General features: G+C 41.4%; 1 protein-coding gene across 4 annotated transcripts in view; it reads right to left on the bottom strand.

Moving 5' to 3' along the window:
• PLD5 (phospholipase D family member 5) overlaps positions 1-27,510 on the bottom strand; it is a 133,246-nt gene that overhangs the window by 5,293 nt on the left and 100,443 nt on the right. For 3 of the 4 annotated variants that reach the window (XM_048485287.1, XM_048485296.1, XM_048485305.1), the window contains 3 exons: positions 15,252-15,379; positions 6,963-7,160; positions 2,974-3,113 (listed from right to left, as the gene is read on the bottom strand). In XM_048485287.1, coding sequence (XP_048341244.1) covers positions 2,974-3,113; positions 6,963-7,160; positions 15,252-15,379 — 466 coding nt within the window. Of the gene's footprint in view, positions 1-2,973; positions 3,114-6,962; positions 7,161-15,251; positions 15,380-25,131; positions 25,179-27,510 lie in introns of all 4 variants that reach the window. The other variant, XM_048485314.1, reaches the window with a different exon arrangement.

Genomic DNA, 27,510 nt, shown 5'->3' with positions numbered 1-27,510 from the left:
CTGCCATGGGGACATCTGGGGACAAATGTCCTGGGTGCCCCCATGGAAGTCTTGTGGGGGGGCGGGTGGAAAAATTTCCCACATTTCTGGGAAGGAGGAGGGGTGCAGCTGGGCCTCGGGGTCCAGCAACACCCCTCCACCTTTCCGGGATATAGCTGGGGGACTCCTTCTGCCTTGCCCCGCCAGGCCCAGCCGTTGGACAAGGTAAGTGGAGCACAGTGGTGCCTGTGGTGGGATTTAGCCAGTACCTAACTGGCTGAATTCCACCAGGGAGGGCAACTGACGGGCCTTTCTGAGCCCTGGAGTGATCTGGGGCTGGGAAAGGTGCGTCGCTATTGACCCCTGCAAGGGTGAGCAACGGGCTTGCTCTCCCCTGCAAGGGTGAGTGATGAGCCTTTCTGAGCCCTGGAGTGATCCAGGGCTGGGAAAGGCATGTCGCCGCTCGTCCCTGCAACGGCAAGCAACGGGCTTGCTCTCCTCTGCAAGGGTGAGTGCCGGGCAGGGGTGTAACAAGGCAAACTGTTGCCCTGGGTAAAACCTGAGTTGGATGCTCGCCACCACGACCAAATTTTTTTTTTGCACCAGGACATTGGTGCCTGCAAGGGGGGGGGGCTTTTTAGACATATCAGCACCAAAATTTCAGCGCATCATCAGGAGATTGTCCTTATGCTACCCCCCAGGTTTGGTGAGGTTTGGTTCAAGGAGTCCAAAGTTACGGACTCCCAAAGGGGGTGCCCCTATCCCCCATTGTTTCCAATGGGACCTAATAGGAGATGGGGGCTACAGTTTTGAGGGTCCATAACTTTGGCCCCCCTGAATCAAACTGCACCAAACCTGGGGGGTATCATCAGGGCAGACTCCTGATGGGACCCTGAAAGTTTTGAGACTGTGCCTTCAGAAATGTGCCCAGCCAGCCTGCAACCCCCATTGACAGCAATACAGAAAACTCAATGCAGAACAAAGATTCTTGGGCAAATTTCTGGGATGTTCCTGCAGGGGGGGCATTTTTGGATGTATCGGCACCAAAATTTCAGGATATCATCTGAAAACTGTCCTGATGGGACCCTCCCCCCCAGGTTTGGTGCAGTTTGGTTTAGGGGTTCCAAAGTTATGGACCCTCAAAGGGGGTGCCCCATCCCCCATTCTTTGCTAAGAACCTGGGGGGTATTTTAAGGACAGTCTCCTGATGATACGCCGAAATTTTGGTGCTGCTAGCCTAAAAACTGCACCCCCTACAGGCTAAAAATTGAAAACCACTAAAAATACCCAAAAACAAACCCTGCATTTTGATGCCCCCCACAAGGTGGTGCCCTGGGCAGCTGCCCACCTTGCCCAATGGGCATTACGCCCCTGGCTCTGGGCCTTTCTGAGCCATGGAGCACTCCTGGGCTTGCTCTTCCTCTGACCCGGGGCTGGGAAAGGCGTGCAGCCACTCACCCCTGCAAGGTCGAGCAACGGGTTTGCTCTCCTCTCCAAGGGTGAGCACCGGACCTTTCTGAGCCATAGAGTGCTCCTGGGCTGGGAAAGGCACGTCACTGCTCGCCCCTGTAAATCTTGGCATGAGAACAGCTCAGTTTTGTGAGGAAAATTCAGTCCTCCTTAATGGTCCTCCACAAAAGAACAGGGGTGGGAGGGTCAAACCAGTTTCCAAGGAGATGGAATTCTACAACCTCAGAACAGCCTCAGAGGTTGTACTATTTGAGACTCTTGAGAAAACAACAATTGAATGAAAAGCTGCTGGTGACCTTCTACCGCTGTGCTATAGAGTGTCCTGACATACTGCATCTGTGCATGGTTTGCCAGTTGCACAGTGGCAGATAGGAAGGCGCTCCATAGGGTGATTACTACTGCCCAGAGAATTATTGGATGCCCTCTCCCCTCTTTAGAAGAACTTTATAACTCCCGCTGCTTAAAAAAAGTTCGGTATATCCTGAAGGACCCGTCTCACCCTGCTTTTTCTTTTTTTGAACTATTACCATCTGGCAGAAGATACAGGATCATGAAGAGCAGGACAACTAGACGCAGGGACAGCTTTTATCCTAGAGCTGTGGCTATGATTAACTGCATGGCGATATGTTGACGTGGTGGTGGCTGCGTAGAGATGGTGGTGTAGGGATGGCTTTAAGTTGGGGGTGTGCGGATTGCAGCCTTCCAATTCCTAGTGCGGATTGCAGAGATGTTCATCAGGGGATGTTTTGTATTTTTGTATTTTTGCTGTTTTGTATTTTCATTGTGTGGACACACACATGTGTGTGCACAATGACATTAAAGTTATTTTATTCTATTCAATACAAGAGAAGGCCCTCTCTTCTTGTCCACCAATCTAATCATTTTGCATATGGCTATAGTTGCCAAGTCAGAGCTTTGAGGAAGCAGATGTGGCGGTATGACCTCACTTCCTGGAAAAATCAAATGCAGTGTCATGTCACTTTAGGATACATCTGGGGTTTCCCCAGAGGTCAAGTCATGCAACATGTAATGCTGGTGTTTTTTAAATGTTTCCATCAGAGTTGTGCTGAGCAACAAAGTTGCTAATAGGAGGTCCCTTGGGGAGACTTGGCAACCCTACATTTGACCCCTCCAAATGTAGTTGTAATTGTTACAACAGAGATGAACTTATGTGCTAGCAAAAACATTTTTGTTAATCTGGTCTGCAAACAGGAAAAATCAAAGCATATAGGCTTATTTTCCTGACAATCTATCTTGTCTGCCCACTAGACAAATGTGCCATTTAAAGCCAATCAGTGTTTGTGCTTGTAATCAAAAGCAATTCCTGGACATACCAATTTCAATTATGGTTTCAGTTTAGCATTGGACCACACATTTTAAAAGTTTTTTGGCATGCAAGAAAAGTGTTAAGCCACTGAAATTTGTCCCTCTTGAAATTTCTACATGAACAGAAGCATTCTTCTTTAAGAGTTTATTCCTCTTAGCAAAGTATCATGAAAAGATAGATTTCTGGAATTCACAAACCTTGTTTCATTGTGGTCTCTAACAATAGGCAGGTACTCCATAGTAGCCACATACACAAATTGCCGGGCATCATCAATAACACTGTAGATAGCATCAACATCCAAGACTCTGTCCTTAGGGCATAGAAGCTTGGGAGAAATCTGAGTAGGCAAAAGAAAACATCTATATTTAAACAGTTGTCTTAGAGATATTATTTACTTTTTCATCATCTTTTAATGTAAAGTTAATAAATAAAGCTATGAAACCTTCCAAAACTGTGAAGTAAATTAGCTTGAGAAACTTATTCTACACTGCTCCACATGATTTAAGCAAAACCTTGCAAAAAGAATGGAGTGTAACCATTACTACATTCATTTATGTAATGAAAACATTAGTGATCTAAGAATTTTCCAAGGAACAAGACCCCCATAAAGAGTCAGAATTTGTACATTTTGTATAGTTTTTAAATAACTAATCTCTTAGGCTCATTCCGCACATGCAGAATAATGCACTTTCAAACTGCTTTCAGTGCTCTTTGAAGCTGTGCGGAATAGCAAAATCCACTTGCAAACAGTTTGGCCGTTTCTGCACGGCCCCCCAGGCGCCTCCACGCCGGCAAGAATTCTGCCGGTGTGGAGGTGGAGGTCGTTCGCATGCAAGCATGCGGACGGCCTCTGGAGAGGCCGGCAGACGGCAGGCGGCTCCACATGGAGCCGCCTCTTCTATCCTCGTCCCACTCACCCCTTGTCTTAGCCTGTTGCATTAGGCCTGCTCGTCGCCGAAGCCCCGTGTCACCACGCCGCCCTCCGACCAGGGTCGGAGGACAGCGCATGGGCTTCAAACAGCCAGCGGCCGACCACGGGATGCAAGGTGAGTCGGACGAGAAGGGAAACAGCGTTTCCCGGGCGGTGCTGTTGCGGCGACCGCGCCGCCAACACGCTTGTTGAGGGAAAAACAACCCTTTAAAGGGTTGTTTTCAGAGGCGTGGCGCTTGACGCCTCTGCACCTGGGAGAGGGGAGCGACTGACCAGGTCGGGCGCTGCTGCTTAAGCCAGCAGCAGCTGACGCCATCTTGTGAATAGGCTCCCTGGGGACGGCGTTTATCCCGTCCCCAGGGCGCCATTAAAGGGCCGTGCGGAAACGGCCTTTGAAAAGTGGTTTGAAAACGCATTATTTTGCGTGTGCAGAAGGGACCTCTGTTTTTATACCGCAGTAACAAGGAAACAATTTACATTATACCATTATCAAGGTCCATCTTTTTCAAATAGTTCTCATGGACTAAGAGAGGAATGCAGATCTGGGAAGTGGTGAAGGATGGCGCTGCTGCCATGCCACCATGCTGCCTCCAGAGGACTTTCTGATGGAGTGAGGAGGCAGAAAAACAAAAAGCCTCCCCAGCCACCTAAAAGCCCTACATGGGGGAAACAGAGTTATGCCATCCAAAAGAGTGGTGTACGTCCATCCTTCCTGTTGCAGGCATTCCCAGGGCTAAAGCCCAGTTAAGTTGACGCAGCTCTGGAAGTGGTTTGGGTACCATGGAGCCTCCTTGTTTGTCCTCCTGGTTGGTGTAAGTGCCACTTACACCAGCCAGGAAGTCAAAAAGAGCAGCATAAGCCCATTCCACCTCCTATGGCTGTTCAACCCCGTCCCCATCTGGATTGGGCTGGCCATCTCATAAGCACATATGCATTTTCTACAAGATGATCACAGTTATTGCTTCTAAAAGCTGCTGCTCTTTTATGGAACCTTCAAGTCCCACATACTGGTTAGGCACACAAGTCTTCACTATTTAGTTTTTTTTCCATTTTCTTTCTAAGGCCCCTTCCGCACACGCAAAATGATGCGTTTTCAAACCACTTTCACAACTGTTTGCAAGTGGATTTTGCTATTCCGCACAGCTTCAAAGAGCACTGAAAGCAGTTTGAAAGTGCATTATTCTGCATGTGCGGAATGAGCCTATGATCTATTGCCTTTTCTTTGCTCAAAAATATACCTGATATGTCATGCAACATGTAGATTAGATTCAGTAATAAATAATTCAGATATAATAAATCGCACCACTGAAGTCATTAATACTTTAAGGCAGGCAGCAATTTCCAGTACCTAATATATAAAATGTGTGTTCAAATTTAACAGTTTTCTGTTACTTAGCAACTATATTACAATACTTGCTGAAAAGAAGGCACCAAGATCATGAGGATATGACATAACACAAGAAAGAGATACTCGAGATACTAATAGTTCAATCCAGATGAAGTGGGGGGGTGCGGGGGTGCACTGAACAGCCATAGGAAGGTGTTTGCCCTCCCTGCTAACATAAGTAATAAAACTTCACAAAAGCGTGGCATGATGCCATTTTCCCCTATGGAGGGCTTTCAAGTGGCTGGGGAGGCTTTTTGTTTTTTCTGCCTCCCTGTGCTACTGGAAAGCCCTCTGGAGGCAACAGTAGCACTGTTCCTGGCTGCCTCCTGGATCTGAATTGCTCTCGAAATTTCCTACATATTTGATGTGATAGTGTAAACATACTTTGATTCTGAACCAGAAAATAAAATCATCCTAAGTGGTTCTGGCACACAGAATTATGAGGGCTGAGAAATGAAGGATTGAGTGATAGTGAGAATAGGTTAGGGAATTGAGAGGGGGATATTTACGGGAAGTAAAGATGTCTGAGGAGAGAGCAAGAGAAATGATGAGCAAGTATCTACCACTACCTATTTTCTGCCCTGACTTGGATGGTCCAGGCTGGCTTAATCTCATCAAATCTTGGAAGTTGGCCCTGGTTAGTATTAGATGGGAGATTACCAAGTAATTCCAGGGTTGTTATGCAGAGAAAGGCTATGACAAGCCACGTTTGTTAGATCTCTTGCCTTGAAAACCCTACAAGATTGACATGTTGGCTGTGACTTGACAGCACGTTACATGTACATCTGTTTTCTAGGAGATTTGTATTAGGATGAGGCTGCACAAACATGAAACACAGATCTCTGGCCCCTTCCACACATGCAAAATAATTCACTTTTAATCCACTTTCACAATGGTTTGCAAGTGGATTTTGCTATTCCACACAGCTGAAAAGTGCATTGAAAGTGGATTGAAAGTGCATGTGCAGAAGGGGCCTCTGAGGGTCTGTAAAAATAACACAGTTGTATGATCTACATCTTTCAGTTGTATCTTATACAACTGTTCTTCCATCTAGCTTGGGGGGATACATGGGTCTTCCTACCTGATTTTATCCTTACAACAGCTAGGCTGAAAGAGTGTGACTTCTGGAAGATTGCCTAGTGAGCTTTGCAGCAAGGTAAGAGTTTGACTATTGACTCTTCAAATACACTAACCACAACAACTTTTGACCAACTGTTCCAAAACTTCAGAAAAATCTAACTAGATCAACAAGAAACAGTTTCTCCGATATATTTATAAGTGTGGATCATCTGCCAATGACACAAGCATGGAATGTGCCATAATCAGGCCGGAATTTATATGCCTAGAGTGTCATCAATAATCCTAATAATCTGATCACCTATTTCTAGTTTAGTTCCAGTAATCATGTCAAAGTACAACATACTGACTTCAAAGATATTTAATTCCAAGAATGTTTTATGATTGGTTTGTAAATTTCCTTTTATATTCTGTTTTCTCTTTCAGTTCAGTTTCATCTAATAAAATATTAGAAGCCAGTATAACATTCTTGATGCAACACCCCCCCTTTTACTGATGGCTTTTTTTTGTTTCAATGAAAATTGCTTTCAATTGTAAGCCTGACATAATTGTCAGTGAAATATATACCAATACAAGAGGATATACAAGCTTAAACATTCATTTAGATGAAAACAGATGAAATATCCATCTTGACCTGTTCTTTAGATAAAGGCAAACTATTAAATGGAAATGTGAAAAGCTAATAATAAATAAGAGAGTGAGCTGAATCACTAGCAGTAGAGTGAGTTGGCTCTCAATCAACATACCTCAGTCAACATGGCAAACAGCAAATATTCTCCAAAAGAACTCACCGAAACAAAGGCTTTTGACTGGGTTTCATTCAATTTAAGAATCAGTTTGTTTTGTGTGTCATACACGGCATACAGTCTCTTAGACCAAGTAGATGGCACTTTGCTCTTGTTCTTTAATGAACTGTACAAGGCAAATATTCTTTGTAAATCTGCCACCAAACAGCTGCAGTTGTAGACAACGACACCAAGCTCTTTCATCTGTGAAGCAGAAATGTCCATCATTAAGAATTTATTGGCTGGCACATATGTCTGAAATTGTACACTGCTTTCAGTAATACATTATACCTTATATTAGAACTGGCTTGACAGCACTTACACTCACCAAGGATATTTCATTCAGTCGGTATCCAAATTTAAAACATAGTGCATCTGTTTTGTTCTGTGATGTCATTTGTATTAAGTGACACATATATTAAAATAGCTATAAGACAGTTAACAAAAAGAACAGAGGGAGGTACTAACAGGCTAATTTTTTAAAAAATACAACCCTGTTTAACAAAATAGAACATGGGGTATGTATGTTTAATGTTTCTTATTCTAGTATGTACTTCAAAAAGTAGTAATCATCATTGATTAAGTATCTGTCCTTTGAAACTAAATTTAGGGGGAAAGATTTCTGCCCTTGAGAAAAACAGATGATTTTATATTACTTTTTTTGGCCCTACTCTTGAATTTACTGCTCTAGAAGAATCACTCTGTTCACAGCTGGGTCTCATGGCTGCATGTTGTTAGTAACATCAGCTTCAGGGACACATTCTCCTTTCTAGTTCCTGGGGAAAAAAAGTACTTTTTCTTAGTACAATGTCTACTGAAAAGAACTTTGAGTGTATCTTTTAATTTGTTTCCCAGAACTCACTGTGATGATGAAAAAAAAAATCAGGTAAGCTGAACATACCAATATTATTAAACTAATTTTAATTCAGCTAGCATTTCCATTGTGTTCAGCTTTGTACTGGTAAATATATATTATGCTCCTTGTAGCAGCTGAATTACACATTAGTTCATTCATTTAATTTACTAAAGCTTTATACTACTACTCTTATTGTTATGGGTAATCAATACTGGTTACCTCCCACATATCACACCAACTTCAACAAATCTTTCTGAAAATAATGAGTATTAGGATGAAATGGATAGCAGGTCATGCAAAACATTATATATGTTCTCCACAAAAATGAATCTTCATACATATTGTTTTTAAAAAGCATACATACTGTGATACACATTTTCATATGTGACAAGTCTCTGGGTAATTAATACAGGTTAAATGATGCTGAAGATTAAATATATTTAGAGAAAGACAATGGGTTGCATCTTAAATACAGCCAGCCACTGAGCTCTCCCCCACCCCAATTCTGTTCTTGGGGGTCAAGGCAGTGGTAGGATTCAAATAATTTAACAACCAGTTCCGTGGTGGGATTCAAATAATTTAACAACCAGTTCAATGGTGGGATTCAAATAATTTAACAACTGGTTGTTTACAAGCACCATTTTAACAATCGGTTCTGCTGAAGTGGTGTGAACCTGTTGAATCCCACCACTGGGTCAAGGACTCTCAGGAATACTGAGTGGCAAAGTGTGGGTCTGCAAGGTGGGGGGAGATTAGTGAAAATCACTGTCTCTCCTCAACCAATGGAAGGGCCATTCTATCTGCATAACTGCTGTTATTTTATTGAAATGGCAATGGATACAACCTAATGTAGGAAAGAGAGAAATGGTGAGAGGTAAACATTACAATAGAAATGTTAGGTATTAAATTCTGGACAAGATGATAATGAACCACATTTTAAGTGAAACTTAAGGTGTTTGGAACTGTGTACTTCCTATTGACTAAGGGAAATGAAGAATTCTGGGGTAGTTGCTTAGATGATTTGGTGTCCCTCAAAAGCCTGGGGATGTATCAGCCATTTTAGTATATGAATTTTCTTGCTTTTCAAATGCCACAGGAGCCCAATTCTGCTTGGGACCACAGCACGAGGGGAGGAGGAGCTTTTTATTTGTATCCAACCATGCAGTTCTGAAGACTTATGGGCACTTCCATCTTCAGAAGAGAACATAAAGACATCAATTAATTCTTCTCTACCTTTACAGATTCCCATTGTACTCTGTATGTTGTTCCTGAGAGCCCAACAACAGACAGTGAAGGAGGGTGGGGCTCAGTGGACACACAAGAAGTAAGAAATTTTTGGTCTATGAGATCAGTTCTATGACCAGATCTCTTCCCATACAAGCAATTCCATGGTGATTTCTAACAATAGTCCTAATTGGTAATAGATTGATAATGACTTTAACAACAGTAAAGAATAAAATGCATAAGGTACAACTTTTCCATCATAGTCTTAAGAGAACAGAAATTAGTTCTGGTGGAATTTTACTTCCATGCAGTCATTAAAAGTTATAAGACCTTTCTTGAAGAGAGCACCCATCAGACTTGTATATTTTGCATGGAGTTGAAAAGATCTCAGAGTCAAGGAAGAAACAAACCCTTCTCAGAACTGAATATGTTTCCCAAGGTAATTTCATAATAACACTCAGAAACATTAACTGCATAGCCAGACATTAACCGGACAGGAAATAACTTTGCAAAGATGGGTTCTCTATCAACTGACAGGAAAGAAATACAAGATGAAGAGAACAAATACTATTTTATGCTTTATTTTAAAATTATATGTTATCTCTCCAGAGACCCACTTACAACAGCTCATATTATAAAATACAATAAAATCATTAAAATAATAAAAATTACCCACCACGAACTCATGACAAACAGCTATAAAATAAGCCGGAGTACAGAAGTGCGTAAAACAGTCTTAAATAAAAAAGATATTCATGAAAAAACCCTCAGACTAAAAGCAGTCCACAAAATAGTTTTAAAAGATAAAATCCCTTAGTTCAAAAAGCCTGAGCTAAGAAAAATATTTTGGCCTGGTACCTAAAAGCCAGCAAAGTAGGAATTAGATGAGCCTCAAGGCATTCCCTAGTGGTAGTGTACCATCCCACCAGGTGAACTTTCCCCATTTTGTCTCCCCACCAACTTCCCCCTCAACCACCATGGCCCCCCACAACAATAAACAAACCTTTCCTCCGTCTGAGTGGTGCCAAGTTCAGCAACAAACTGAGGAATGGGACAAGGCCTGGAAGGGTACGTTCCTTCACTGGCCTTGTCTATGTACTCAGTGTCATGCTGGCCTCAGTGTGGTGCTGCTCGGATAGAGGAAGGTTTTGTTGACTTTTTTGTGGGGGGTGCAACGGGAGAGATAGGCGGAGTCCTACTGGGGCTGGAAGTGGGGGGAATGAGGGGGTGGCCAAAATGCACCCCCACAAGACCCAGGTGAATGACACCAGGGTCGTCTGCCCCCTCTGTCCCTCCTAGATACACCATTGCTCACTAGGCTGAAAAAGTCTAATCTCCAATCGCCACCAGCCTCATCCCTTCAGGCATGGCCATAAAGATCAGAGTGAGGAGGTAGAGGGAGTTGCTCTGCGAGCCCAGAACTTCAATGGATCCATTTAGAGAATGGCATATTTAATGCTTATATTAATAAAAATCTGAAACATTGCCTAATAATTAGGATCTCCAGCTCTGGGTTGGGAAATACCTGGAGATTTGTGGGGTGGCGTTTGGAAAGGGCAGGGCTTGGGGAGGGGAGGGGAGGGGAGCGACCCCAGCAGGGTATAATGGCCTATAACAGTGGGAGCTCTCCAAGTGCTATCAGGATGTTGCCAACCAAACTAATTATAGTTGTTGATAATGTTTTGAGGACAATGGCCATTGTTATTTTTAAAAATAATCATATGGAAGTATTACTCTTTCACTAGGAAAAAAATAAACTTGTGCCTAGCAGTCTTTTTTTTTTGCATTTGATGAATTCATCTAATCCTGTTTTTGAACAATTCACAACCAGTACTTGAGTGTATTATATAGTACACAGAATCACATTTCATATATAATGAACAGAATCACATCATTGGAGCAATCTATTAGTGGGGACATATCTAACATCGCGAGTTTAAGCAGTTCATTAAAGCCAATGGGCTTAAAAAGTTGTAACTTTTCTTAAGACTGCACTGAAAACATATTTTGAATCTATTTTGAACCTTTTAAAAAGCTAATGCAGAATGCCTAGAAGACATATTCAGAACTCTGAAAAAGGAACCACAGCTGTAGATTACACAGTTGTATTCTAAGTACTGTCCAATGCAACTGTAAAGGCTTAATTCAGAGATTGCTAATTTAAAGAGAGCTTAAATCCTTGTTAATTATTAGAGTAGCACCAGTGGCAGAGCTACAAAGAGACGAGGGGGCGTGCGCTGCACCGGGCACATGCCTGGAGGGGCGTGAAAATCACCCCCAACCCTGCCCCCTTCCCTCCCCTTGCCAGGTCTGGCCCTGCCCCACCAGCCTGGCCCATTTTCAGCCGGGAGAAAGCTGGCTGGTGGTGGTGAGGCTGCAGGGAGGAGGGGGCAGTAGCAGGGCCGCAGGAGGGCAGAAAACACAGAGTGTGCCCCAGACGCACTCCTGCCCAGCTACACCTCTCAGTAGCACTGTGTGGGGAGTACTTCCCTTTGGTTTCATTCTGTTTGGTTTCAACTGTCAAAATGTGGTCCTTTCTCATGAAATTGGAACTCATGATAGTAATGCTTCAGTGGGAAAGATCTATACCATTGCACCCCATGATGTAGCTTTGATCCTTTGAACTAGTATAACTTTAATAAGTGTTAGTGTAACCTTAAAGCCACTTTATAATAATTAAGATCACATCAAGTTTTTTTTTAATTAAGGCTGCTGTGCTTTTAACAGTTCCAACTCACAAACTCTTCTTAATCCCTTTATCTCCATGCTCAGAAAAGCATCATGAGTTAAATTTCTGCCAGATGGAACAGGTTAAAGTACTTTTCAATAAAGTTAAAATGATATTTATGAGGCATCATACAATGTCATACCTCAGTTGGCAGATTAACTACTCAAAACACAAAGTCAGTGCCATTCTGGTAAATATACATGGAACTTACTTTACGGTTCAGATTAGTAACAATATAATGATGAAGAATTCAAAACTGAGAAGGTGGTGGAGCTAGTCCTGGCAAGGAATTCTAATAATTTTGCAAGCATGTCATAATGGCCTCAATGTATCTAATTCAAATATAATATTAACCCAGCTTCAAGGTTTCGTTTGATGCAAAGTGAAAGAATTCTATTGCATTAAATGTCATTTAATCTAATCTCAAAGAGCCAGATGGGACTTTTCATAACTTCAAGAAAATCATTAGCTTCAAAAAGTGAGACTTACATAGTGTTATTTCCATATTTACATTTATATAATAATGAGATGCAGCTGTCAAGAGATATGCAAATGAACAGATCTTGCCTGAGCTACCAAGTCCTGATAAATACTTGCTTGATAACACGATAGATGAATTTTTAATTGGTATATATTTACAGCTTGCTCTGTCCCAAAGACTTGAGGTGGATTGCCCAAATATAACTAGTAGAATGCTTTTATTGTGTAATACTCTGTGCACATGTTGGAGTTCCTACTAAAATCATTGACCATGATTTATAGTGTAATTCTTGCTTATAAGGTCAGTTCAGAACATAGTGCACACATCAAAAAGATTCATAAGGTCCAGGAACATGCAGTTAGCTCATTTCCCTACCTAATAATGCACCAAGCAACACTGCATGCTTCTGTTGTTTCCTTATGTGTAGTTTCCTTATTACTGATACAGCAGAGTAGCAATGGGGCTTCTACATGGCATGTTTCTCAGAAGCTTTCTGTCCCCCAGAGGCAGCCACTTTCCACCCACCCCTAGGTCACTTGTTCCTTCTCCCCCCCAAAAAAATCAACAATTGAGTGTTGTGTATTGATATAGTGCATGAGGTTCTTTGACAATAATATGTGTATGAGGTTCTTTGACTTCTCAGCTTTTACTTTTAACCCTTATATCTCTGCAGTGACCATGGATAGAGATTTACTTTTTAAAAACAGTGAAAGCTGAAAATTCCAAGAACCTGTTACACATACAATGCTATAGGGATGCAATGCTATGCAAGGAAGTTCAAAGGAGGGAACTTCGTTACCTTTCCTTTCTCAATGGAGCCACCCAAACCAACTCAACAATTGCTTTTCTGTGTCAAAGTACTTTTGGAAATTATAGGGGACAGATAAAGGAAGGTTGGCTGTTGAGTGTGATGGAGATTGGGTTATTTATTCCAGAAAAGGGAATACATGGGGATTTGAGGGGTGGGGGGAGACCGGAAAGGGTGGAGTTTGAAGAAGGGACAGGGCATCTTCTGAGGGGCATAAATCCACAGGCTCCAACCTCCAAAGCAGCTATTTTCTCCATGGGAATGAGGGTGGGAGCTGGAGATCTCCAGGAATTACAACAGATCACCAGATAACAAGAATCAGTTCCCTGTGGAAAAAATGGCTGCTTTAAAGAATGGAATCCATAGCATTATACCCTTCTGAGGTTGCTTCTCTCTCAAAGCATTGCCTTCCACGGCTCCACCTCTAAGTTTCCAGCAGTTTCTCAACCTGGAGCTGGCAACCGTAAAAGGAAGTAGGAAAAGGAAATTTTCATAATAATTTTTGATAATAATTCCCGGTGAGTGGAGCTACTCAATTATCATCCCTATCTATAAGAAGAGTGACCCTGCCAGTCCTTCAAATTACAGACCAATTAGTCTTCTCTCGGTCTTGGGCAAACTTTATGCCAAATACCTCCTTGGAAAATTAACTGATTGGATTGTTGGCAAGAATGTCATAGGGAAGGAACAAATAGGATTTCAAAGGGGTGAGTCAACCCTCGACCACTGCCTGGTGTTAAGTTGTTTGATAACTAAATAGAAGAGGAAAAAGAGCCCCTTGTATGTAGCCTTCATTGATCTCCGGGGCGCATTTGATTCCGTTAATGGAGAGCTCCTCTGGAAGAAACTCAGTAGCCAAGGTGTAGAGCCAAGGTTGCTTGAATTAATTAAGATCCTGCACACGAACACTTATTGCCACGTAAGATGTAATATGGAGGCATTGTTAACCCCAAAAATTCAAGTTACTAAAGGGGTGAAACAAGGTTGCGTATTGGCTCCTTTACTCTTTAAGCTCTTTATAAATGATCTAGCTTCCACTCTGAGGCCCAAGTACATAGTCCAACTCTGGGCTCTTCTTCCATGCCCCTGCTTTTGTTTGCTGATGACGCAGTTGTACTTTCACACTCAAGAATCGGAGTGCTCTAGAATGTTGTATTGAATACTGCACACTCAATGATTTGCAGCTTAACCTAGATAAATCCAAAACTGTGGTATTTACCCATAAATGGAAAGCCACCAATTGGCGGATAGCCCACAGTAGTTTCGAACAGGTACAGTCATATAAATACCTAGGGCTTACCTATCATCATAAGGCTCCCTGGACACTGCATAGGAATCAGGCCACCACCGCTAAATTAAGTACTTCAGCCATTATACGCTTCCTCTATGGGAAAGGCTGAGGATACATTCCTGCGGCGTTGAGAGCATTTAATGCTAAAGTGAGTCAACAAATCCTTTATGGGGTACCCATCTGAATAGGGGCATGGAACAGAGAGGTTGAAAGGGTCCAGTCACACTTTCTGTATAAAACCCTCGGCTTGCCCCATTCTATCCCCTATGTGGCCCTGTGCTTGGAAACAGGCCAGCATTGGCTGGAAACTCTGGCCTGGGGCCGTACATTCAAGTTTTGGGCCAGGATTTGCATTAATCAGGAGGAACTGGACTATACATCCCAGGGACTCACCATCCTCCACACAACCAGGTGGTGGGTTAAAATCGAAGCCAAACTTAATGAGTTGGGTATCTCCTTTGATGACCTAGCCAGGTGTAATGCCCTGCCTTCTTCCCTTAGCCTTGGTTGCTGCCTTGGAATTCCACACAGGAAATGCCCATGTGGCATGGGCTCTGTTGAAACAGTATCTCATGTGATGTTGAATTGTCCCTTTTATGAGATAGATAGGAAGAAGTTCATAACCCCCTTCCTGCGTGGAAGTGAAGGTATTACAGATAACCAGAAGGTCATCTATCTTTTAAATAGCCACTGATATGAGTTGCTGGAAGCAGTGGCCAAATTTTTAAATGGTGTTGTTTAACTCCTCTGAAGTTGTAACTAATGGCTGTTGTTAAGTTGTGATGTTGAACTATTTATATGCCATTAAAGGTATTTGAATCGGATTGGATCGAATCAGATGAGATAATAATTTTTCATTGTTTTTAAAAGTAATTTAAAGAAATGCTGAATTTGCAGTTTAAGTTACCTGTCCCAGTGACTGCCAGTCTAAACTAGCACTTCCAATATATACATGTTGTTTATCCACAATCCAGAATGATGACTGAAGATGGCCTTTGTTATACGCAGTCATATTTATGTACATCACTTCTGCACCTAGGGAAAAAGAAGAAAGCAATTAAATTATTTATATGAAGCACAACAAGAAGGCATTTCAGAGACTTGAATGTTACAAAGCAATCCTATGTACACTTTACTGGGATTAAGTTCCATGAAATAGACCTGAATGAGATTCTGAGTAGATGCATGCTTTTGCAGATGTCATGGGTTTTCTTCCTCACTGTGAGCACTACTGCAAATGGAGAAGCTTCCTATGTACACATAAGACCATTGTTGCATAAAAGTCACAGGAAACTCAAAGTGTAAGATAATTTGTTGATAATATGTGGTTTTGGATTGAATATCTAACCTCCACTCTGGTCTCTCCTATAGATTCTTGGAATTCCAGTCACCCAAAATCAAATAAAAAGGGCGACACAAGCTTTGATTAAAGGATTAGTAGCATGTAAGCTATGTGCTCCCTAAAGGTCTCTTTTCTGTAAACCTCCTAGACTAAGGTAAATAGGTTTATGAGGTAAATAGAAATTAAGATGGGTTGATTCTATAAAGGAAGTCCTGACCCACAGTTTGCAAGACCTGAGCAAGGTTGTTAATGATGGGACATTTTGGAGGACATCAATTCATAGAGTCACCATGGGTCGGAAGCGACTTGATGGCACTTAATACACAAATAGAAGCCACTTTTTCCTAGATATTTGACTAGACAGACAAAACATGGATGATGGACAACGAAGATTTATTTAACATAAAATAAAGTAGTTAACGGGGAAAATGATTTGTGTGGATGTCCTCAGTTTATAAAGTACAACTGGTTCTCAACTTCACCCCCCCCCCCAAAGGTTACACACTTTCTCCAATCTGAGTAGCTGAGCTCAAGTAAAGCAAATGAATCCTGAAGGAAGAGTTGATTCTTCTTTCTCCAGACACATTACTACAGCAGGTCTATTGATGCTCTATTACCACTCAGATTACAAAACTTCAGATTTTAAGTTCCAGACACCACTTTTGCATGTATTTTCTTGCAGCTAGACTAGAGCATATAAAACTGCCATGCTCTGGAAGAAATGGCCTATAAGTTTATAGGCATATATAGAAATGAGAACTTCTACCTTTAAAACTACCCTTGTTTATTATCCCATCCTTTTATCCCATATGTGTACTTCCTATTTTACCAGTGTCTTGCTACATCTCATCATGTAAGGGGACTATCCCACCCCCTACACCCACACAAACAGGTATTTTATTCTTCCCTGTCATTCCCTGAGTCTAGTAATGTTTATATTTGGTTGTACTGGTTCATCAGACTGAATTGTTTCAGCATAAGTATCTGAGAATGAAACTGGAATCAAATTATTCCAGGACATAGTTTTATTTCAATATAGTAATCAATGGCCTGAGACTCACCTGGGGTGGGATTTGCATGCCACAGCCAGCAGCGATCAGAGGAAGGCTGATCCTGTTGGTGCTGCACAGGCAGCATGTGCTCCTGAAGAGTGGAGGCCTCATAGCCCAGCTGGCAGCCCAGCTGGCAGGGGAGGCACAGAGCCCAGACAAGCCTGTGCACACTCATGCAGGCTACCATCTGCTCTGCTCCCTTACTTAGTTGGGCTGCATCTGGGTCCTTCCCCTCAACTGGTTCCATTCTCATGATAAAAGCAGGTAATTCAGTGAAATGCATATATTTTATACAACAATCTTGTATTTCTTTGGATATTTCTATTCCACTGTTCTCCCCCAGGACCTTAAAGCTGGTTAGGTGTCCCAGCCATAGGCTTTCAGCCTAACCTACCTCATAGGGTTGGTGTGAGGAAAAAACTGAAGCAAGGTATAAATGTAGTTAATAAATGGCTTGGAATACACTTCAATGATTGCTGTGGTGCTTAAGATCATAATTAGTAGCCTTTTTGAAAGTAGCAAACTTTAGAGAATTGCACTGAAGGTTGAAAAAATTATCTTCAAGAGAAACTATGCATTTATAAATAGAGACTAATGACTTGTAGAGTAGCCATCTCATGTTGGATATATTCCAGTGACACAGAGATAAAGATTCATTGCTCCAGAGATTTGGCATGTCCTTCTTAGTTGTTTGTTGAAGGTCTGGAGGTATTCCAAAAGTTTCATTAGTACAATCCATTTGCACTCAAGTGTGAAAAAAAAGAATGCATACAACAACAACACAAGACTATTGCACTTTTGACACAAATGTACTTATTTGTACCTGAAATTGTACTTATTTTGTGTTGTTCAGGAATACATTTGAAGCACAATTTTAAATCCCATCATGCTAAATACTCTAGAATGATTTCCAACGCACAGAAAGTCCCAGTTTGTTTGTGTGCGTGTGTGTGTGTAAAAGAGTTAGAGAGAGAATGCATTGACTGAGAGTGTTTTCCTGCATACAGGGGTTTCCATCCTGTATTGCTCCAGTCAATCAAGCAACTCTCTTAAACATACCTAACAAATGTCTCCTCTCAGCCAATGTATCTCACAGGAGCAGTTGTAAAGAAGGTCTCCTCTATACTGACATGATCTATGATAAGAATTCTAAGTAAGAAATTAAGAAAGTTGTGAATTTTGTGTATCAGTATTACTGTTAGTAATCTCTGTCAACAGCCATTTAATCCCTAGGGGCAAACATCCTGACCCCAGAGGCGCAGCTGGGCCAAACTGCACCTGGTGCCCATTCTATATTTTCCACACACCCCATGGCCCCCACAGCACCCCCCACGGTGCCCCCCTTCCCCCTTCCTACACTTACTTTAGTTCCTTTCCTTTTTCTAGAACTTTCTAGAACCTTTTCAGGCTGGAAAAGGCCTGTTCACAGGCCTTTTGCAGCCTGAAAAAGTTCAAGAGAAAGGAAAGGAACTAAGGTAAGTGTGGGAAGAGGGGTGGGGGGGCGCCGTAGGAGGGCACCATGGGGGGGCGGGGGAATGGGGGAGGGCCATGGGGACAATTTTCTGTGCCCCCAGGCATGCGCCTGGTGCATGGCGCACTCCCGTCCCCTTGTAGCTCCGCCGCTGCCTGACCCTCTGCTGAAAGATATGTCAAACAGCTCAAACATAAGCCCTTACGTAATACTCTGGAGAGTGTAAGCAAAAGCAGGAGCCTCTACTCCTGGTTTTCATCTTCTCTATAACTCTGTGCAAATGAGAGAAAAGAGCTTCTTTCCCAAGACCCATGTAGCTTTTGGTTAGTGATGCAGAATCTCTGTTAGTGATGATATTAATCAATGCTCTTTGTGATATTGCTCCTTGCTTTTTTACTTTGAGAAAATTGGGAGTTTAATTAGTTTTTTGTGATGAGCTTGGACTAATGAAATACAAGGTGTTTTTTTTCCAAAAAACTTTAATCAGAATTGTGACTCCAATCAATTATGTTGGTAACATACTCTACTACCCAAGCCCTCACAGTATTTACGTATTATCTTTTACATTTTCATTTATTGTTTGTGGCCTTCATGAAAAGCTATGTGCTTGGGTTGCAAGAAAATATGTGCAAGTATCTATAGTTTTGTAATCTGTTTTAATTGTATGACATCTTATCTTGATTATTTTTATTCTTCCTATGTTTTATTTATGACTAATTTAGATCAACATTGTAATAGACTTTGGCCATGTGTAATAAACATTTAGAACTACTTTAGTGTGACAACTAAGCATCCTAATAGAAACCTCTTAATCATTTCTGGTTGACCACTTCTGTATTTCTTCAGCTCTACAATATCTTTGAGGTACAGTAACCAAATTCCAGCTCAACCAATTCTATATATATTTGCACTGAAAAGGGAGGGTGAAGAAATTATCACTTCATTTGAAAATCTCAGATTCCAGTAGTATACCTCATAATCAACTATTGTCAGCTATGGCACGCCACTGAGACAACTGCAGTTATAAAAAGGTTTATCTTGATGGATTCTGTCAGCTTTGTTTACCATAAAATGTTCCTAAAAGGAACTGCTCATATTTGTTGTGCATGTGTTTCAGACAGCTAAGTATTAAGTGTGTCAATCAAAATCTAACATAGAATATTTATGAAAATAAATAAAAGGTTTGAATAATTGATGGTTTTAACTTTGTACGCTACCTCAGGAATCTTCTAATTGAGGGACAATATAAAAATAAATGCAATAAAATAAATAAAAATATAATTAAAATTGGACAACCATATAAAACCATATTTCCAGCTTGAACAGTAATGGAAATAGGCTCCCTTTTCTTTAGACATACAGCTTTCAGAGGACATTTTTACATGACATCTTTGGCAAAAATAAGCACTACAAGAGAATTGTTTAACAACTCTAGTATAGAAATTCTTGTATTCTATGTCTGCTATGGCTGACATTGTCTAATTTATAATACATAAAGATTTTGTTTCAACTCTCTAGCTAATATGCATATTAAAAGGCATGCCACAAAGAGACCAATGTGGCATAGTGGTTAAGAGTGCTGAACTATGAACTGGGAGAGTCAGATTCAGACACTCACTTGACCATGAAGTTTACTGGGTGATTTTGGATCACTTGTAATCTCTTAGCCTAATCTACTTAACAGGATCGTTGTGAGGACAAAATGGGAAGAAAAGAATAGTGTAGATTGCCCCAAGGTCCCGTGGGGAAGGGAAGAATAAAAAATGGATTGGTGTTAGCAGAACTTTCCTAAAACCGAAGCAGGGTGCAATTATTAACAGACAAGAAGACTTGAGGTAAAGTTTATTAAAGATAAGAGAGACAGAATCCACTTATTAGCTTTGAATCTAAGTGGAAGATTGATGCCTCTATTGATTCTACCAATTGTTATAGTAGTAATTATAATAGAATAAGGCTTCAGTTGATTTGCTGCTGAATGAGGAAGGGAAGACACCTGGCCTCTCCCTAGTTGGTGGAAGTGGCATTAGAAATAGAGGCTCTGCTAAAAATGGATATAGTTTTAGAGATTCTTTAGGCCAACTGAATCTGATAACCTATGCATGACTAATAAGTCCAAGGGTGTGAACTAGTGGGTCTAACTCTCAGTTGCTCTCCCTATTCTCATGGAATGTCATGGGATGGGAGGGAAGATTGAAGGATGCAGCCACTTGAAACTTTCTGGCCAAATTTGATATATTACAGTTTCAAATATGAGCTAACATACATACATAATGTCATATTGCACCACTTGGATAGAGGTGGTTTGGTGCTGCTGGTGTTGTTAGACCTCACCGCAGCATTCAATGTGGTAGAATGGTAGATCATGATCTTTTGGTCCACTGCCACACTGATATTGGAGATCAAGGGTCAGCTGACCTCATTCCTCCAAGACCGGGGAAGCAGGTAACATTGTGGGGAGAGAACTGCTGGCATTGCTCCATGGTTTGTGGGGTGCCGCAGGGGACAATCCTGCCCCTGATGCTTTTTAATATCTATATGCACCCCCTGGCAAGTTTTGGTTCAGAGTTTTGGGCTGCAGTGTCACCAATATGCAGATGACACCCAGCTGGTGTTCACGATGGAGGGCAGCCTGTCATCGGTCCCTGGAGATCTCTAGCAATGTCTAGAAGCCGTAGCTGGTTGGTTGAGAGCAAGCTGGCTGAAGTTAAATCCTACAGAGGTGCTGTGGCTGCGCTGGGAGTGAACAGTGGACTTTTGCCTGCCTACGCTGGATGACAAGGCATTGTATTTGGCCTCAACTGTAAAAAGCCTGGGTGTCATCCTGGCCTTACTGCTCGAGGTCCAGGTGGCTCAAATTACCTGGGTAGCATTTCATCACCTGCGTTAGGCATGGCAACTGGCCCCATACCTCTCCCACATGGACTTAGCCATAGTCATCCATGCAATGGTCGCCTCCAGACTTGACTATTGTAACACACTCTACGCTGGCCTGCCTTTGACTGTGATCTGGAAATTGAAACTTGTGGAACATGCGACAGCCAGACTCCTTACAGGGATGTCCATCCGGGACCGGATCATTCCGATCCTGTACCATCTCCATTGGCTGCCCATCAAGTTCCGGGTCATGTTCAAGGTGCTGGTTTTGACCTTTAAGGCTGTGACCTTTGGGCCTACATACTTGAGGGACCGAAACTCCCCATATCGCCCTGCTAGGACCCTCCGGTCTTCAGAGGGGTTCCTATTAGAGGTCCCTGACCCGAAATATGTCCGACTGGCCTCCACTAGGGCCAGGGCCTTTACAGTCCTTTACAGTCCTGGCCCCCCTCTGGTGGATCAGGCTTCCGGAGGAGATCAGGGCCCTGTGAGAATTGTCAAGTTTTTGCAGGGCCTGTAAAACGGACCTGTTCTGCCAGGCATTTGGCCAGCTGGGCTGAAAATATGTTCCATTGCCCTGGCCTCCAGTGGGCTGGGGGGGGGGGACAAGTGAGGATTTTTATCGCCATTCGTGTTTTGTTTTTAAATGCTGTAAGTAGGTTTTATATTTTGGTATATTTATTTTTTACTGTACGTCACCTGGAGCCTTCGAGGGAGGCAATTAACAAATTGAATAAATAAATAAATAAATAAATAAATAAATCATCACTTGTAATTTCTGCATATTAGACTTTGTTAAAAGACACAGATCAACACTGACAATATTGCATACTATGGATATTGTGAATCTCTGATTTATCTTGTAAAGTTATCAAGAATTCAGCTGAAAACATCCTATCAAGATATTAGAAGTCAATTGTATAAGTTACAAAACAGATTTTAACCAATTTGAGTAGGCTTGTCGACTTCCAGATGTACCCTAGAGATCACTCAGAATTCTGATGGTTCTCCACACTACACAAATTGCTTTCCTTGGTAAAAAATGGCAGGTTTGGAGGATGGGTTCTGTTACATTACATCCTTGCTGAACTTTCTCCCCTCCCCAAATCCCATCCTCTTCAATCTCTGCCCTAAAATCTCCATACATTTCCCAAGCATAGATTTGACTTAGCTTGCAGATGGCATGTGTTTCATTATTTGAGTTTGCTCTTGCAGAGAAAGTGCTGACTAGCCACCTTTCAACGTGGGTCAGGATTTTGGGTTACACACACGACTCAAAAGGCAAAAAAAGTTTGAATAAAATGTTTTTTAAGGTTTATTGAGTACAGCACATGCTCAATAAACACAATAACATTTGCTATTCCCACCTAAGGTCAGTTACATGAGGGCAAGAAACATCTGAAAAAATAGCTAAAGGCTAAAATAACAACATAAAACATTGGTAGCATAGGTTTTGTTCTAACCAGCAAAGTAAGAGACAAAAAAGTACTGGCCAGCAGAGTCTAACAGCTTCAAAATGCCTAAGATAGCAGGCTGGGGAAAAAAGGTTATGCTCAGACAAGTAGAGAGAGTAATGAGAGTGAAAATGAGAATGATTATTTGGATGTTGAAGGGCAGTTATACAAAATTACTGGTCAGGTGGCATAAACAGACCAATCACATTCTAACACTAATTAACAAAGTCAGTTTGGTGCAACTCATTGTTGTAATCAGGAGCAAATACTTGGAAGGGTTTTTTGAAGTCCTAACTATGAAGGAAATATCCCACAGCTGGGGTGTGACCTTTAGCTAAAGCAGCTACAAACACATCGGGAGAAAAGTAAAAAAGACAATCTCTCCACACCTCTCTTTATATTCCGTATAGCGTTATGGTGAAACTTTCAAACTAGGATATGGAAGACTTAAGACTGAATCTCCAATCTGCCATGGAAACTTGCTGGCTGATCTTGGGTCAGTCATGTACTCTCAACCTAAACTAACTCACAGGATTGTTTCAAGAATAAAAAGGAAAAGGGACAAATGTTGTTAAGCCACTTTGGGTTTCCACTGAGGAGAAAAATGGGATATAAATGCAGTAAAGAAATAAAATAAATAAATAGATATACATAGCTTCAGTTTACTGCTACAACACAAACAATAGTGGCCATTTACACACAAACAATAAGCAGAGTGGTGGCCCCTTGAAATAGAATCTGTTTTTTTTGGCGGGGGGTGGGGGTGGTTGCTTTTATTTTTTTGCTGCCAAATCACAGCTGACTTAGGGCAACCCTAAGTTTTCAAAGCAAGAGACATTCAGAAATAGTTTGTCATTGCCTTCTTCTGCATCATGCCCCTATTCATTGGCATTCACCCATCTAAACACTTGCTAGTATCAAGGCTTGAGAGTGTGTGACTCTGGCCCAAAGTTACCCAGCAAGTTTCTGTGGCAGAGTGGGGATTTTTACTTGGGTTTTCCAGATCCTAGGCCCATTCCAAATGGGTCAATAAACACAGGTTAAGGACAGTAAAAAAAAACATTTTTGGAGCTGGATTCGCACAGATCCCACCCCTATAGTCTGCCCCATGTTATTTTCCCCAAACCAGGTTTTTTGAGAATCACACTATTTGTGAGGTTTTTAAAAAATCTTGGGTTGCAGCTGCTTGCAATCAAATGGCTGGGCAGGAGGCGTTTTATTCGGCTGCGCTTTCCTTTTTTACAAATTTCCCGCCTTGCATCTGCGTAGCCATGCAGGTGCAAATGACCGTATTGTGGTATCATGAGGCATCAGCATGGTTGTGGGGGTTCATTTGGGCATGCCTGTATAGCTATGCATCAGTGGGAGGTAAATTTTTAAAAAATAGATGTGCCTCTGTGTGAAGGCGCAGCAGCAACCTGCGTTGTTTCCATGGCCTCCAATTGCTGCTTGAACGATTGCACGCGAACACGAAAACAGGAAAGCAGGTTACTTTATCCTGACTGCAACCCGCTATACATTTGCTGTGCAAAAAGAGCCTTAGTCTTGACAGAGGTACTGAAACGACTCAGTTCTTCAGCAGAGAAAAAACAAAACTCAGCAGAGTTATAAAAAAACCTTATCCTTTAATAAAGTTTTAAGTATAAAAAGTCAGGCTACAAAAATATATTTACAAAAGAGGAAGACAAGCAAACAAGCTTACACAATAAACAAATAAGAAAAAAATACAGCACAGCAGCATACAATGCAGCAGAAAGGAGGAGGAGACATAAGGAGCATAGAAAAGCTACACCATAATATGCAGCACTGAAGGTCACCCACAATTAACCAATTAACTGTCCAGCTGCCCTGCATCAACATACAGCAACCAAATGGTGAAACTGTTTTACTCCTGTAATTACTCATACAAGGGATGCCAAATATTCTAACAAGTCTGATACCTTAACCACTGCACTATGCTATAGGGGTGCTAATATGTATGGTGACTCACCATTGGTGTGATCATATGGATTTACTATTGAAAAATACTTTTCTGCAGTGGTTGGAAAAGCAGGGAATATGTAGTGCTTTTTCACATGGGACACCTGCTATGCCCATTCAGTTTACTCTCACTGTGCTTATTGTTAGTGTGAGCTAGGGACAGAGACATAAATACCTGGGAAGAAAAATGGAAAAACAACTGGTGGGTTTTTCCCCCTTTCCTCTCGAATTCTTTCAACATGAATATATATAGAAAATTTTTTAGCAATCCCCACCCCCGTTATTCTCCAGAATAATCCTTGCTTATATTTGGGTCTGCACACCTCTAGCTAGGAGCAGTTTAATGCTCTGCTTCATCTGCAGTTGGTAGATAACAGGTTCCACAATACCCACAAGTATACGGGAGAACCGGGTTTAAAACCATAGTCCACCACACATACACAAGTGCAGCATATGATCCAATGAATCACAAAAAAGTGTCAACATTCAAATATGTAAGCTCCATGGGAATATAAGAATGAGTTCCAAGTGTTTTCTCCCTTTACCTCTTTTTAGAAAAGTTAATTTTGTTTATCTAACTTTCCACATTATTTCCTCATTCCAGGGGGACTTACCCTCATTCTGTTGACCACCTCATCACAGGATCTGGTTTCCCATTTCCCTGCAAAGTGAATGAGAAAATGAGCCTGGATTTGATATTACTGGCGAATTCAAAATATATCTAAAGTGGGAGTTGCCATTACATTTCACCTCCCACCTCCCAAAGAGACCTAATGGCTTAAGTATGGGCTTCAGAAGAAATGATGGAATAATATCAGACAAAATAGAGTACACCTCTAATATCAGTGGGACTTTGCCTTGCAATGATATACATTCCCATAGAGTATCTCAGATATTGAATGTTGACACAATTACTGAAGTCTTGCTGACCCAAATACATATTGCTGAATATTTACCATCAGAGCATATACTGTCAATGTGTGTAAAATTAGGCACAGTGATTAAAACTAGAAAAAGAGAAGTCACACAAAAGCAGATTACCAGTAAACTCAGAAAGCCATAATTCCATATACATAATTGCTGCATTTTCCCCAACATCCAAAGTTAACATACCTATTATACAGAACTTTGCTCAAGAAATATATGGAGGAGTTCCTAGATGGGAGGCTTACCTTATGCCTTTTCCAAAGTTATCTATATATCTAACTCTCAAGTCTGTTCCCTGCCTGTGGGTACTTAAATCCACAAATAGGGGGGCAGACTGACCCCATACAGATGTTTCTGCAACTTGGGGGATCCCTTGGTCTACAGAAAAATCTGAAAATTAAAAAAACATAGGGGTTTAAATTCTCCAAATTATAAAAAATGATATTGCCTATGCATGTGCAGACAACACTGTTACAGTTTGAACTGCCAGCAGCAGAGATCCTTTTCAAACCAGTTGCATGTCTTGAGTCACCCGGGGGTGAGGGAAGAGAAAAAGCCAGAAACTGTGGAGATCCTGGGAGAGTCTCCCTTCGTGTGTGTTGGAAAGCTGGAAGCCATGGTTGTCCCAGCAGTGCCCCCCTTTTTGTGTATGGGGGAGGGCAGAGAGGCTGGGAGCACGGTGGAGCCCAGGAGTATGGCAGCATCAAAGCCTAGTGGCAGAGCCCAGAAGCCAGTGGTGGGCCTGCCCACCCTCATCACTGTAAGATAAGTGATTGGAGGAGGTGATGGGATTTCCCCTTCCCCCATGAGTTTCGTGGACCCCTACTTGTCAAATGTAATTCTCAGCATGGCTCTATGTATGGATACCTAAATCCAGAGATTGGAGCCATAGATAGACCAGACTGAATTTTCTACAAAGCTGCAAAGCCAGTTTGCATAAAAATCTAAACTATTAAAAAAATGGGGTGGGGGTAATCCCCTCCATTATAAAAGGAATGCCTGTAGTTTTAAGAAATTAATGCCTTCAGTGGCCATTGTCAAGCAACCACAGCAGTATTGCCAGTATGATGGAGACAGTTGTTTCAAATAATAAGATATTCAAAAATATTTGACACCCAAGAGGCTTTTTAAAATATAACTTAAGATGGTTTTACTTGTTTCTTTTTTGTGGGATTTAAAAGTCAGGTGACTGTAAACTGTAACACAATAACAGAACTCAGAAATCTGAAAAGGTTACATTTAGGGGATATTTTGTATTTTTAAATTTATCAAGATGTTTCACATTCAAGTGTCTGAATTTTTATTTTCTACTGAGACGGGTTTCATTTGGCAGTCCCTGGTTTGTTTCTTAAATGTAAGTTTCTTAACAGTGTTTCTTTACTTGTAGAAGATAGGAATATTAACACATTTCTCCAGTTTCTCTCTTACACTTGTCTGGAATAATTAATTTATCCAGAGCTATTTCCCATTAAACTCTCAGCAACCATATATATTCAAGTATAAGTCGATCTGAATATAAGTCGAGGCACCTAATTTTACTACAAAAAACTGGGAAACTTATTGACTCAAGTATAAGTCTAGGGTGGGAAATGAAGCAGCTACTGGTAAATTTCAAAAATAAAATAGATACCAATAAAATTCATGAAGGTATCTCACTGGTTATAAGAAAAGTTGACTAAAAGCAGTCTTCATTATCAGAGAACGAACAGGATGAAGGCAAGAAGGGAGACTGCCTGGCTGCTCCATGCCAAAGACTGTGAGTACCCACAAGGCCTCCCTCAAAAATGGCTCACTAGAATTTTAAAAATGTCATTAAGCAAGGCAGTTTTTTAAAGGAAGCAGATACTGTTTGCTAGCACCACTTTGTGAACAGTGTATGCTTTTATCCTTGCATGTTCAGGGACATATTTTATTCAAAGGTAAGATTTAGCCATTAGGAAGATCTACACTGTCTCTTTGTCTCCTACCACACTTGCTAAATAGCACAGAGGGTATTTCTGTCCTTAGAACTGTAAGACCCTCTCTTTTCAGCTTTAATTTAATTACAGAGAGGAATTTGCACAAAA

Source organism: Sphaerodactylus townsendi, linkage group LG01 (genome assembly GCF_021028975.2).
Source record: "Sphaerodactylus townsendi isolate TG3544 linkage group LG01, MPM_Stown_v2.3, whole genome shotgun sequence".
Taxonomy (NCBI): domain Eukaryota; kingdom Metazoa; phylum Chordata; class Lepidosauria; order Squamata; family Sphaerodactylidae; genus Sphaerodactylus; species Sphaerodactylus townsendi.
The sequence above is the reverse complement of the archived record's forward strand: the minus strand, read 5'-3'. Positions and strand labels throughout refer to the sequence as shown.